General features: G+C 43.4%; 2 protein-coding genes and 1 long non-coding RNA gene across 4 annotated transcripts; 1 reads left to right on the forward strand and 2 right to left on the reverse strand.

Moving 5' to 3' along the window:
• Nucleotides 1-1,436: 1,436 nt before the first annotated feature.
• LOC129621134 (uncharacterized) lies at nt 1,437-10,412 on the reverse strand. Its single transcript, XR_008699014.1, has 2 exons — nt 10,115-10,412; nt 1,437-1,656 (listed from the first exon to the last, which is right to left on the reverse strand). It is a non-coding gene; the product is annotated as an uncharacterized LOC129621134 (long non-coding RNA).
• On the reverse strand, nt 4,496-5,652 carry LOC129621133 (protein kish-A-like). Its single transcript, XM_055537200.1, has one exon. The coding sequence runs from the start codon at nt 5,625-5,627 to the stop codon at nt 5,409-5,411; it is 219 nt and encodes a 72-aa protein (XP_055393175.1). The 5' UTR covers nt 5,628-5,652; the 3' UTR covers nt 4,496-5,408.
• Nucleotides 10,413-10,876: 464 nt separating the features above from the next.
• PIP4P1 (phosphatidylinositol-4,5-bisphosphate 4-phosphatase 1) lies at nt 10,877-14,442 on the forward strand. 2 transcript variants are annotated; one of them, XM_055537198.1, is made up of 7 exons: nt 10,877-11,192; nt 11,510-11,700; nt 12,064-12,170; nt 12,604-12,709; nt 12,915-12,967; nt 13,065-13,155; nt 13,599-14,442. In XM_055537198.1, exons 1-7 carry the CDS (start codon nt 11,030-11,032, stop codon nt 13,740-13,742), a joined length of 855 nt encoding a protein of 284 aa, XP_055393173.1. In that variant the 5' UTR covers nt 10,877-11,029; the 3' UTR covers nt 13,743-14,442. The 2 variants fall into 2 exon arrangements, with proteins under 2 accessions (XP_055393173.1, XP_055393174.1); XM_055537199.1 differs by having other exon boundaries at nt 10,877-11,171.
• Nucleotides 14,443-14,475: the final 33 nt, after the last annotated feature.

A 14,475-nucleotide genomic window follows, 5' to 3' on the forward strand; every position in this document is an offset into this window, starting at 1 on the left:
ACTCTTTGTAAATACTATTATTTCTTAATCAACAACTTAAAAAATATATATCCATAATAATGATATATATTTTTTAAGTTGTTGATTAAGAAATAATGGCACCCCACTCCAGTACTCTTGCCTGGAAAATCCCATGGATGGAGGAGCCTGGTAGGCTGCAGACCATGAGGTCGCGAAGAGTCGGACACGACTGAGCGACTTCACTTTCACTTTTCCCTTTCATGCATTGGAGAAGGAAATGGCAACCCACTCCAGTATTCTTGCCTGGAGAATCCCAGGGACGGAGGAGCCTGGTGGGCCGCCATCTAGGGAGTCGCACAGAGTTGGACACGACTGAAGCGACTTAGCAGCAGCAGTAGTCTGTAACAGATAGTCAAATGCTGTAAACTGTCAGTGAACATTATTGGGTGGTATTCTAATAGCAAGCAAAATACAGCTGTCAGTCTGTTTTGGTAAATAAGTTTTATTGGAAAACACACACATACACACACACACACAATTCCTGGATCCTTGACACAGACAAAGGATGGGGATAGGGTGGAGATCGAATGAGAAAATGACAGACAATTTCTTGATTTACACAATAATTGATGCAAGGAATTCAGATAATTAGAGAACTCTTCCCCAAAATGAACATTCTTGTAACAGAACTACTAAAAATAACATCTTTGTAAGAATTCAGCTATTTTCTGCCCCTACTTTTATAAGTTTAACCAAATTCACGTCAAATCACAAATCAATGGTCCTTACTTAGTTATTGGAATCCTCCACCTATTTCCACTCTCCTGAACTCAAACGTTTCCTGCTGGCCCTTTTACCCAACACCATGGCCCAAACCAATGTTTCCCAGCCCTGTTTCTAACTCATTCATGATCAACTATGTATTAGAACTGTTCTTGTGCTAGGGACATAAGAATAATGACAATATGGGTGCATATTCAGTTGTGTATGACTCTTTGCAACTCCATGGACTGCAGCCAGTCAAGATCTTCTGTCCGTGGAATTTTCCAATATATATAAAAACAAAAATAACATATATAAAGAACTGAGTGCAGTGTCAAATGACTGATTTATTCTATCACTATTATTGGTTTATTATTATTTTCCTTATTCATCCAGTAATTTTAGCAAAGGTAACAAATGGGTAGTCTAAAAGTAATGTTTCACCTTAGAAATGTGTGTACAACTGAGACATGGAAACCATGATTTTGAATGATGGATAAGTTCAGTGATAAAAAAAAATCAGCCCAGGTATAATATCTATCAATATTCAATTGCTGAAGGTTTTTTTTTTCCTTTTAATTTTCTCGGTTGTGCCACATGGCAAGTGTGATCTTAGTTCACCAACTCATATCCCTTACGTTGGAAGCATGGAGTCCTAACCAGTGGGCCACCAGGGAAGTCCCTGAAAGGTTTTTTTAATTTATTTTTAAAAATTGTATTTATTTTTGGCTGCTCTGGGTCTTCGTTGGTACACGCAGGCTTTCTCTACTTTTGTGAGCAGGGACTACTCTTCCTTTTGATGCTCTGGCTTCTTGTTGCAGTGGCTTCTCTTGTTGCAGAGCACACAGACTTAGTTGCTCCGTGGCATGTGGGATCTTCCCGGACCAGGGATCGAACCTGTGTCTCTTGCATTGGCAGGCAGATTCTTAACCACTAGACCACCAGGGAAGTAAAAAAATATTCTTGTTAAACACCCCAAATCCAATTCAGTTTACTCAAAAGACAAGAACAGAACATAATTATATCTAAAAACCCAAACTTAATCAATTATTATTATTTTTGCTGTGCCACTCAGCTTGTGGGATCCTAGCTCCTGACCACAAATTGAACCAGGCCCTTGGCAGTGAAAGCACCAAGTCCTAACCACTGGACTGCCAAGGAATTCCCTTAATTAAGTTTGTTTTTTGTTTTGTTTTATTTTAATACTTTTTTATTTGGCTGCACCGGGTCTTAGTAGTAGTACTTGGGACCTTTGAGCTTTGTCGCGGCATGCAGGATCTTTAGTTGTGGTGTGTGGGATCTAGTTCCCTGACCAGGGATTGAGCCCAGGCCCACTGCATTGGGAGTACAGAGTCTTAGCCACTGGCAACTGGGACAGTTCCTTAATCATTAATTGTAATGGTCTCTGTGTAAACTAAGTGAAGATGATATGCAATATATCTACAAAAGGAAAACTGGGGAACAAGACTCAATATTCTGTAGTGTTTTTCCAGTGTCATTCAAGGAAGAGTTGGAAGTGTATATAAACTTTCTGGGCACCAAAGAAATGTACTATTATATGAAAGGCAAGGACAATTTACCAGATTGCACCTTGGCCAGGGTCACATAACCTTCAGAACCACACAACATACTTTATTCTGAATTCAAGTACAGAAACCAAGCTTCTATACACAATCATTTGGACCCTAACCTTTTTAATCTCAAATTCACCAATGGCCTAGTGAGAAGTCTCCTCTATGAGGCCCAGCAGACCTCTTCAGAACACATTTTAGTGGTCTATCCACCAGAAGGTCCCAGGCCCCAGACTGCCTCAAACCCTACCTTGGTTTCCTACCCCTAACCTTGGTTGGTTAACATCTCTCACTACTTTCCACAGGATTTTTTTCCTCACAGGATTTTTACCTTTAAAGGGAACAGATTTAGACATTCTGTCTGTGTGTGTATTTGGGGTACTAAGAACACTGGTATGCAGCTAATACTTAATGGCCACATATGTGAAATATCTATTAAATGTCTATTATTTCTTGTTAGGCCATCACAAGCCAAGTCTCCATACTCCATTTTGATCTGTTTTCAATATCCCAGTCCAGAGGTTTCCAGTTTCTCAGTTTATAGGGCACTTAGGATCTCAGCAATATTTTTACAGCACTTCTAGATCAAAAGAAACACCTAAGAGTTTTGCTTGGCGCCTGACAACTTAGTAACCATTTGAAAAAAAAAAAATACACATAAGTTAAAAGAAAATATATTTTTTTCTTAAATAAGCACAAATAGTTACTAATGGACTCTGTGTGCCTGTTGGGCCCTGCCCAACTTCTAAAACCTTGGAGTCCAACACGTTTACCCTCATTTCCTGTTCCATGCTGATTTTCACACAGTTCTTACTTTTTTATCAAAGGGACCTTCTAAGTCTGGCTTTGCAAAGATATTTTATTATCAAAAGAAATGTAGCACAGTCCAATGTTCAAATTGTGAACTTCCTTGAGCTAACAGGGGAGCCTGGCGGGCTTCCGTCTATGGGGTCGCACTGAGTCCGACATGACTGAAGCGACGCAGCAGCAGCAGCTGCAGTTTGCACAGCACACAAGAGATATGTCAGCTATTGCTGTGTTTCCCTTAAATTTTTAAAATATCCCATGGTACCCCTGTGAATTTGCCCCTTGGCACACAGTTTGAGAACTATGGCCCCGTGGCCCCGGGGCACTCCTTGCCACCTTGTTCCTAAATGTGTCCCGTAAATGAATGAACTCTAATCAAACTACTTGTGAATTCCATGGAATAAATTCCATCTCCACTCCTTACCTACCAGCTGTGTGATGCAAAACAAGTAAAACAAATCTTGTTATGCCTCAGTTTTCTCACCTGTTAAATGGTGATAATAATGGTATTTACTCTTATTGCAAGGATTAAATAAAATGCCAGTTAAATGTTCAGATAGGTGCCTGAAATTACAGTAAGCACATGGAAAATATTGGCTATTATTTTTGATTTCCCTAGACCATCTAAACATGAATTGGATCACAACAAAAACTAGAGGTATGCCCAGCCCATTAGCAGCAACTCTAACCCTGAACTGTTTAAAACAGGAACCACTAGCCAAATGTGACTATTTAAATTTAATAAAATTGAAAGGCAAAACAGATAAACAGATAAAAATTAGTTCTTAGTTATACTAAGCACATCTCAACTGCTCAAAAGCCACAGGTGGCTAGTGTCTACCACACTACATAGCATAGAAATATTTGAATCATTACAGAAAGTTCTATTGCATAACACTTTTCTATTCTATTGCATAATCTTTTTCTATTATTCTATTGCATAATCTTTTCTAGTTACTGCTTACCCTGTATCCACATTTTAAAAAGCTAAAACTATGTTTTATTCTGTATTTGTAAGGTTCCTGTAGTCAGGAACCAAACAATCATCAACTTTATGGTGATTTTGGCTCATTACTGCCTTATTACCCCTTTTCTATCTTCTTTTCATGCCTCCTTCTATTTCTGAGGGACTCCCATGGCCAGGCACACATGCAGTAACACATCCATTTTCTATGCGCAATATCAAGGAAACTGGAGAGTGGAAGTGGCTGGCTCTAAATCACCAAATATTGGCTTATGGAGTGGAAAGATGTCTCGAGTTAGTGACTCCCAGTGGCAACATTTATAGAAGCAGGCTCAACATCTTAGGATGTTTTAGGCAGGAAACATGCTTATTCCTTCCTCTCGCTTGAAATTACTCAGTCTCTCTATATCACAAGATAGATTTTTCCCTATTTTTTTAATTAAATAAACAAAAACACAGTTTGTATTTTGGGGTAATTAAAAATGTACAGACCTAACACTAAAAAGAATGAAAAACACATCCAAGATTATCATTCTGTAATTGTTCTGTTTAGCTCTTTTTACTCTAAGCATGTAGTCTTATTTGGAGAATGACAGCTGGTCAAATTTTTGCTTAAGACATTTATCCATACTTAACCAGAGGTTTCAGAGATAATAACACCAGTCAGGTATTCTGAATTATTTTATGTTAAATAGGAGCATTTTCTCAATAGTCTTAACATTTTCTCTTAAGTCACATCTATCTTCCTCCTTGTGAACTACATAGGCTTGTTTTAAATAGTTTACACCTGTAATAAACTACAGATTGCTAAGAGTAGAGGTACTCTGGTTAATGCTCAAAATGGTATGGCCAGAGGAAAAGCCAGCACTATTAAATATGAATGCAATCCTTACCAACACAAATTGAACCTTTTTTTTTCCAATAAAAAAGCTAGTCCGAAAAAAAGGTCTCACTCTATAAAGATTTATCATTTCCAAATCACAGTGAAAGGAACTTGAATAATTTACCAATTTTGTTTTCTACTATGTGCCTTAAAGATACCTCACTAAAAACTGGTATCTAGCACAACAGAATGACATATGCAGAAGGTAATATTGTAGCGACAGTACTGAGGTTGATTGTTACAGACACATTTCAACTCTGAGTATTAAATGTTACATCCTAATTATTTATATAGAACATCGGTCCAATAACAAAAATAGAGAACAGCAGCTGAAAGTGTAGCTCATTCAATGTTCAGAGATAAAAGGGTTAACCATTCTTTCCACTATTTTCGGCAGATCAGTCCTTTTTTGTAATATTTAAATCTGATGGTGACTGAAGAATTCTGGCAGTTTCCCAAGCTACTGTATGAAAAGGATGCTGAAGGCCATCACGATACAGCACACTGCAACATACGGACTCTTCCGTTCACCAATTCTGGCACACTTCCAAAATATACCCAACAACCCAGTTTTATTTCTGTCCAGGAGGCTGGGTGCCAAGGATTGGATATAAGCACAGGTACATATAAGCAGCAAGATTACAGTCAACAGACTCTGAAAATTGAAAATGGCAGACATAGTGAGGCCGGCGAAGCCCCAGCCACATCCAGATTTTTCCCTATTTAAATACCTATCCCACCATCACCAACAATCTTTTACCTTCCATTTTCCACAATTCCTGAAATTAAAATATTATTTTAGTTTAGTTTTTATCCTGGTGGCAAAAGGATCACTTTCATTTCTGTGTGAGATCCCTATCTGTGCCTCAGTCAGTAGGCACAGTAGGAGTAAAGTGACCTAACACCCTCACTCCCAGGGATGGGGGAGCCTGGTGGGCTGCCGTCTATGGGGTCGCACAGAGTCAGACACGACTGAAGTGACTTAGCAGAAAGGATTTGTTATAAAATTAGGCTTTTGTTAAGAAATTTTGAAAGGATTTAAAGAAATGGGATTTTGCTCTGGATTGGGTGCTGTTAGGAATTAGGGCAATTCTATAATTGGGTATCTAATCCATTTTATCTAGAAGCAGAGAAGACTACAACAGAGGCTAAAGCTCTAATAAGTAAAGAAGTAGCAGTCATTCATATTTGCTGGAGGAGGGGCTACTGGGGATTTTTGGCTTGGAGAATGTTCATGTTTTGACTGTGTTCAGACCTGATTGCAGAGTGGTCTCGTTTTTAAGGAGAGTTGGACTTTTAATCTCATTTCAATCTTTGTCTTAGCTTAAGTGACTCTAGTTTACAGAGCCTCAGTTTTCAGACTGCAAAATAAAAACAATCTTGCCTTCCCTGCCCAACTTACAGTGGGTTTTGAAATCAAATGAATATGGACATAAAACTGCTTTATTAGCTGTGAGCAAATATTATCACTACTTTTTGCATCACTCTGCCTACTGACCCACTCAAGTGAAGTGAAGTCGCTCAGTCATGTTCGACTCTTTTCGACCCCATGGACTGTAGCCTACCAGGCTCCTCCATCCATGGGATATTCCAGGGAAGAATACTGGAGTGGGTTGCCATTTCCTTCTCCAGGAGATCGTCCCGACCCAGGGATTGAACCTGGGTCTCCTGCATTGTAGGCAGACGCTTTACCGTCTGAGCCACCAGGGATGCTCAGGCAGAGCTCAAATCCAAGTTATCCACGCACAATAATATAATAATCCTTTATGTTTTCAAAGTTTTCTTTGGCTGCTCTGGATAGAAGTGATTTCCTCTTTCCTTGAATTTGTAGACTGTTTAATTCATATCCTATGAAGCATGTGTTGCACCATGAATTTCTAGATATTTAGAAATTTAGAAATTCTAGATATCTAGAATTGATACTTTTTCCCATGTAATAAAACATTACCTGTGTTAATATTTTATTTTATTCTCTTTCTTCTTCTTTTGGTTACATCACGTGGCTTGTGTGATCTTAGTTCCCCTACAAGGGATTGAACCCAGGCCCTTGGCACTGAAAGCATGGAGTCCTAACCACTAGACTACTAGGACATTCCCTAGTGTTGATATTTTATACTATGAATTTTCACATTGTTATTCCTCCCTACCCAGAGTTTAAGTTTCTTAAGGAGTGTTTTTCACAGAGTAGATACATAACAAATGTGTATAGATGTATTGCTTGCTGAAATTCTACCATTTATAATAGGTTGAAAAACATGGCCATAACATTTTACAGCTCCTCCCATCAAGAACTGAAGTCCTAAAGAAAAAAAAAAAAATTGAAGTCCTTTTCCCCACACCTTGAGCCTGGGCAGGCCTAATGACTTGCTATGACCTAGAATGAGGTAGGAATGAAGTTATACCAGTGCTGCTGCTACCGCTGCTGCTGCTAAGTCGCTTCAGTCATGTCCGACTCTGTGCGACTCCATAGACGGCAGCCCACTAGGCTCCTCTGTCCCTGGGATTCAGCCTAGGTCTAAAAATGTCTTGCAGCTTCTCCTCTCACCCTCTTGGACCATCACCCTAAGTTCCACCTGCTATAAAGAAGCTAGCCAAACCAGTATATACAATTGCCAGACATGTGAAGAGTCCATCTTGGACCATTCAGTTATTTTCATGAATGAGCCCAGGTGAGACCAGTGAAAGAACTGTTCAGCCAACCCGAAGAATCATGAGGAAAAAAATATATCATTTTGTTTGAGTGCTACTTATTATGCAGCAAGAGATAATGGAAGACCAGAAGAGGGATTCCTCTCCTTCACACTGATAGGAATTTTTCCTACTTCTTTTAGGGCCCTTCTCAAAAATTACCTTGCTTTCTGGATATGTCACTTCTGACCACTGCCAGGTTGTAATGTCACTCAGGTGAGACAATTAACTGATCTTAGATTTCTTCTAAAGTACTATGCCTAGAACCGTATGTAGTCAGTGATGAGTCCATTTGCCAAGTACATAATGGTTTCTTCCAAGCAAGTCTTGGAAATCAGGTCCCAAAGGAATTTATTACAAGGCACTTTCAAATGAGAGCACTTAGAGAGTCACTGTACTTCCCTTAACCCTCTCTCACACCTATATGGGTAGAGGATAGTCTAGCATTAAAAGAGCTCTGTAACAGGAAACATACAAGGATTATTGCATCATACCTCTCCTTCAGTGACTCACATATCAGTTAGAAAGAATATTCTTCTTACTGGTTAACACTTACCTCTTCATTTACTCATCTAGCACATATTTCTATATTTAACCTATGATGAAAACAGCACCAAGAGGCCAAACTACTAAAAAAAAAAAAAAAAAAGCTATTTTACTCAACCATCCTCTAGGATCCTTGGTACTGTATCCAATTCTCCAACTCTCCCACATTTTTATAAAACTAGATGAAACGAACATCAAATATGGCTTTGGTGAGGGTGAGAGGAGTCACAAAAGAACAGGTCGTGGAATGATGTGTAACCATGGTGCAAGTAATGAACCCTACTACACTCTAGAGCAAACATTTGAGCATCTGTATGCCCAGAAACAACAGAAAGAACAGCAGACTGGCCTGTTCCCCTGTGGAGCTACAACCCCCTCTCCATTTTGTATTCAGAGGTTCTTTAGTTCTGAATTGTCTGTGGGACCTACCTGGCCTGGGAAAGCTGTGTCTAAAAATCAGAATTCAGGTGAAGTCTCCAGCTCCTTTAGCAGCTACAAGTGCTAGAAAAGCAGCAGTTCTTCTTATTAAGTATTTGGGGCAGGCTGCACTTTCCTCAATGTTAGGCTCAATAGAGAGGCTTCTAGCTAAACCAGTGATGGTCCTCAGAGTTGTGTTTTTCAATTTCTTGTTGCTTCATCCATTTAAGACAGTCACACTTTGGGTTATGAAATGGGGGAAACTGAAGTGTGGTTCGGATTCTTGTAACAATCACATGAGGCTGGAGAAGAAAGCTGGTCCGCAAAGGTTGGGTTTAGAGGTTACGGAGAGACCCTTAGGATTCTGTTTTGGTTTCTTGAAAAGGGTAAGGTAAAACCCTCACCTGAGGGTTTCTTCAGGGAAAGGCAGCCATTCAGAATTATTCTCAGTCACGGACCCCCTACAGTTAATAGACCTGCTAAAATGTTCCTATTCAGAGCAGTCAGATATTTCCCAAGAGTATGAGCTGGAACCAACTTCCTTTGATCTCTGGGTACTCCTTTTTATGACAATGAGGTCTTTCCATTCCTGCACTTGCGCAACTAAAGGCAATTAGTTACATTGTGAAACCAAGATCTCTTTAAGGTGACTCACTTTTACTCTATCTGCTGCTGCTGCTGCTAAGTCCCTTCAGTCGTGTCCGACTCTATGCGACCCCACAGACGGCAGCCCACAAGGCTCCCCCGTCCCTGGGATTCTCCAGACAAGAACACTGGAGTGGGTTGCCACTTCCTTCTCCAACGCATGAAAGTGAAAAGTGAAAGTGAAGTCGCTCAGTTGTGTCCGACTCTGAGCGACCCCATGGACTGCAGCCCACCAGGCTCCTCCGTCCATGGGATTTTCCAGGCAAGAGTGCTGGAGTGGGGTGCCATTTACTCTATCATCCATCATCAATTCCAGAGAAACAGTCTACTCACCCTGCATTCAAATGACTAAGGAAATCCCTCTATATCATTGCATAATAACTTTGTCACCTGTACCTGCTCTACCCAGAACAGGTAGAAGCTTGAATCCTCAACAAAGCTGAAACAAAAAGTTCCTTTAAGCCACAGGAGGGAACTCTACATATTTCATTTCTGTCTGAACCCAGACAGAAATGGATTACCTTGATAGATTCGAAAATTTTTGCTATGCAAGTAGAGGATGGATGACGGTTGGATGACTATGGATGAACAGGAGAATGGCTAGGTGGATTGGCTGTATGTTTAAACACAGGAGCTGCTTAAGATCTTTTCCTATACTTGTTAGAATAAACTCTATTAGCAGTCTCGTGGTTAGTGGTGAAGTTGAGACAAGTCTAAAGGCTGTCTCTGTGCCAAACACAAACAAATATATCCTTGGACTTGACTGGTTAACTCAGTCGAAACACTCTTATCACGCATATGTTTACAACCGGGGGCCAGAAAACAGAGTAAAACGATGAGACACCCCTGTAGTGACAGAAACAGACTCACGTAAAGAAAATTTCATAATTTAACCGGAGATGCTAGGAGGGTGGATTCTGCAAGGCAGCTTTCTGGAGAAGCTGGTCTTGTGTACTGTTCCAGAGGTGACTTCAGCGAGGAAGACAAGGTAAACATCTTAACGTTTTAATCCATTTCTTCCTGGCATATCTTCACTCTGACTTTTCAGAGGTATTCCTTTGAGTTGAGTGGCTAACTGATGCCTATCCTTTCTACTCTCCGTGGTCAGAACAGCCCTAACCTCCTCACTCGTTTACTGCCTCTCTTTGAGCCACGCCCCCAGGTTCTGGGGCTAAGTTCGGGCCAATAAAGTTGCGCCCCAAGGATCGCAGGCCCAGGGAAGGGAAGCCTCCAGCCAATGAGAGGCCAACTATAACCGCAAAGAGTAGAAAAGTGTTGTAGTGCTATCTTCTGGCCGGTGAAGAGCAATGATTATGCGCCAGCTCTGGGCTACGGACAGATCACTGGCGGCTTCCTGAAACACGTGACCAGTGAGCTGAAGCAGCCCTGCCCCACCTCCTGGTCTGGAGGTAGCGCGATGGGCCACGCTTCCAATGGTTCGAAGAACTTCTCGTCACGTGCAGTTTTTGCAGGCCCAGCGGCGTCCTGAAAGTCATGTGACAGTTGACGTTGGCGCCAAGCTTCCCAATGGAAAACAAGAGCTGCCTTCACAGGACCAGAAATTGCTCTGTCTCTGCGAATAACAGCACGGCGGGGCGGGGATAGCCTATCACGTGCTGCGGGGCGGAACGGGGCGGGGCAGGCCACTGGTTGCGGGGCGAGCTAGGCGCGCGGCGCGCAGGCGCCCTGGGGACCCGGTAGCGGCGGCGGCGGTGGTGGCTGCGGTGACGGCAGAGGCGAGAAGAGCCGTATCTTTGGCCGAAGCGGGAGGCGGCGGTGGCGGCCATGGCGGCAGATGGAGAGCGATCCCCCCTGCTCTCCGAGCCTATCGACGGTGGTGCCGGTGGAAACGGATTAGTGGGGCCGGGCGGGAGTGGGGCTGGGCCCGGGGGAGGCCTGACCCCCTCCGCACCACCGTACGGAGCCGGTAAACATGCCCCGCCCCAGGGTAAGCCGGGGCGGGGTCCGAGGTGTTCCCAGGGGTACTCTGACAGGCGGAGGGGGCGGGGCCGAGGGCGGAGGCGGGGCCCAAGCGCCAGGTGCAGGGCTGTTGCACCTGTGACTGGGTGAGGCTTCCTTCCCTCTGCAATCGCGACCGCAGCTTGGGAGCAGAAGGAGCTCTGAGGAATCTGATGGAAGCACTGATCATAACAATCACGCTGAGCTTGTCAGAAGGGTTGAGGACCAGAAACAGTTGCCTTACTCCGTGTAGCATCAGTGGGGGTGTCTGCAAGTAATGCCAGCCCTTTTTACCTTTCTCTCCAGCATTTCCCCCGTTCCCCGAGGGACACCCAGCAGTGTTGCCTGGGGAAGACCCACCCCCCTATTCACCCCTGACCAGCCCGGACAGTGGGAGTGCTCCCATGATCACCTGCCGAGTCTGCCAGTCTCTCATCAACGTGGAAGGCAAGATGCATCAGCATGTAGTCAAATGTGGCGTCTGCAATGAAGCCACTGTGAGTTATACAAACCTATGAAACGGGCCCTGTTTTCTGGATCCTCTTTCTGATCCTTTGATTCTAGACCCGGACCTTCAGGCATTGGCCAAGGGCCTTTCCTGAAACCCAGGTTTCAGTTCCAGGAGTCTCACACACCATTTCCCCAGAAGCCACTCACCAGGCTAATATTTACCATCCCTCATCTTCATACCTATCTTTATACTTAAGCTTAGTTTTAGTTTGTAAATCTCATGTTATATGCCTTTCATTTCTCTGTCCTGGCTAAGATTTTGTCTCTCTGATCTCTTCTCAGAAGGTGTTTTTGGAAGAACAGGGATTGGGATTAGAGATTTGCTTACTGATGTCCCCATTATTCTCTAGCCAATCAAGAATGCACCCCCAGGGAAAAAATATGTTCGATGTCCCTGCAACTGTCTCCTTATCTGCAAAGTGACTTCCCAGCGGATTGCCTGCCCTCGGCCCTACTGGTGAGGAGGAATAATTTGGGGAAGGGCATTAGTGGGGAAAATTGGAAAGCCTAAGAAGGATGAATGTTTACAGAGAATGTAAAGGTGAGAGAGCCTGGTGTTTATTTAGAAGGAGAAAAAGCTAAGAGCTGCTGTGTTTCTAGAACATTATAGCCATCTTTTTCATCTCAGTAAAAAGATTAGGATAAGACTACTCCATCTTTAGGAAGATGGATAGTCTCAGAGACTGGGTGAATTATCCTGAGGTAAAAGGGACATTAGAGACCTTAAGTTTAAGCAGTGCTCTTCCCACAAGTATTCTCTGGGGTAGGGCTGGCAGTGCAGAGAAGCAGAGGGACTTCTAAAGGCAGGGAGTAGGGGATGTGAGGGAGGAATAATGTAGGGATCCTTAGGATTAAAAACTTTCTAAACATAGTCGTTTTCTTCTATACAGCAAAAGAATCATCAACCTGGGGCCTGTGCATCCAGGACCTTTGAGTCCAGAACCACAACCTGTGGGTGTCAGGGTCATCTGTGGACATTGCAAGAATACTTTTCTGGTGAGGAGAAGTATTAGGAGGCTGAGGGTAGGGAGGGGCAGGAGTGGAAATGTAGTCAGGAATGTATTTCTGAGTTATGATAATGAATCCTGAAAAGGTCTGTTCTATAAGGAACCATTTCCCCACCTCCCACTGCCCCAGGCTCTCATTGAAAATGACCCTGTTTCTACTATTAATTGGTTTCTCCCTTTTCATTTCTCCATAGTGGACAGAGTTCACAGACCGAACCTTGGCCCGTTGCCCACACTGCAGGAAAGTGTGAGTGATTAGGGAGCAGCATCCTTGAGCTGGATAATGAATAGGGTAAAATCTACAAGGCCATTCCAAGTATCCATTTCTGTTTGCCTCCCCACAGGTCATCTATTGGGCGCAGATATCCACGAAAGAGATGTATCTGCTGCTTCTTGCTTGGCTTACTCTTGGCAGTCACTGCCACCGGCCTTGCTGTGAGTAGACCTTGATCCAGCCCCTTTCATTCTGCAGCCTCATCTTCTAAGGCTAAGATTGGGGAAATAGCTATCCTAAAAAGAAGTGAAACTGGGTGGCGGGGGGGAGGGGGGAAGGGGTTGTTTGTGTTGTTTCAACAAACAAGATGAAAAACAGCTATCTTCTTTATGTGACAGATAGAACAAAGAAGTGACTTAGATTCAGTTGCTATTAGGAAGTTGTCAGACATGAAGAAAAACTGACAGGTGTCTGGGATTATTTGAGTATCTTCCTGCCTAGCAGAAGGGAATTGTACAACTGGGCCTTTTAAAAGGTCCCTGAAGGTGGCCACATGTGGATAGGGGACAGAAACTGAAGCTTGAATTGTTTGTTACTGTTACTAGGTTTCCAGGAAAGTGGTGAGATCAACAGTAACCCCATTTTTCTTCTTCATCTTCTTCAGTTTGGCACATGGAAGCACGCACGGCGATATGGAGGCATCTATGCAGCCTGGGCATTTGTCATCCTGTTGGCAGTGCTGTGTTTGGGCCGGGCTCTCTATTGGGCCTGTATGAAGGTCAGCCACCCTGTCCAGAACTTCTCCTGAGCCCCACGACGACCCACAGACTGTGCCTGGCCCCTCCCTGGTGGGGACAGTGACACTATAAAGGGAGCCGTGGTAAAAGGCTCCCTGGGCTTCTATAAGGGGAGCCAAGCAGCTGCCTTCCTTTTCCCTGGGGAGAGGTAGGAAGGAACCAGGCCCTCACCTAGGTTTGGAGGGATAGGTAAAGACCACTGCTGGCCATCTGCTTTCCTCCAACAGTTGCTGTGTTTAGGGTGAAGTAGGTGAGAAGTTGCCCCTAAACCTGGGTCCAAAAAGACAGTTCTAGCCTTGTCCTTCCTATGTGCTCCCTGAGAGCCATTCCTGTCCCTTACACATTCCAGGGCAGGGTTGGGGTGGGTAGCCCTGGGGGGTCTCCCTCCCTCTTGTGCACCATTAGGACCTTGCTGCTGCTATTGCACTTCACCAGGGGCTGGCTCTGGTCTCAGCACCCTCAGTCTCCTCCCCCCCATTCTGTGTCCTGTGGGGGTGGGGTCAGCCGCTGCTCTGTACAGAACCACAGGAACTGATGTATATAACTATTTAATGTGGGGTATGGTCCCCTAGTCCTGTATTTCCCATAATTCCTCCTTTTCAACCTTACGCCCCAGTTGCGGTTATTTAACTGGGCTGGATAGGGTTGCTCTGTCATGGGAGAGGTTAGGGAGTCATCCTGTGCTTGTAAATAAATAAGGTCATGACTCTATTCTTTTCCAGTTGTTAATCTGTGTGTATGAAA

This window comes from Bubalus kerabau, chromosome 10 (genome assembly GCF_029407905.1).
Source record: "Bubalus kerabau isolate K-KA32 ecotype Philippines breed swamp buffalo chromosome 10, PCC_UOA_SB_1v2, whole genome shotgun sequence".
NCBI classification, from domain to species: domain Eukaryota; kingdom Metazoa; phylum Chordata; class Mammalia; order Artiodactyla; family Bovidae; genus Bubalus; species Bubalus kerabau.

Excerpts from the sequence above, each read along its gene's own strand:
- LOC129621133 (XM_055537200.1), bottom strand. The coding sequence starts at position 5,627 with ATGTCTGCCATTTTCAATTTTCAGAGTCTGTTGACTGTAATCTTGCTG.
- PIP4P1 (XM_055537198.1), top strand. The coding sequence starts at position 11,030 with ATGGCGGCAGATGGAGAGCGATCCCCCCTGCTCTCCGAGCCTATCGAC. Across the intron at positions 12,171-12,603 it reads GCCTGCCCTCGGCCCTACTG|CAAAAGAATCATCAACCTGG; the intron begins GTGAGGAGGAAT and ends TCTTCTATACAG. Across the intron at positions 12,710-12,914 it reads ATTGCAAGAATACTTTTCTG|TGGACAGAGTTCACAGACCG; the intron begins GTGAGGAGAAGT and ends ATTTCTCCATAG.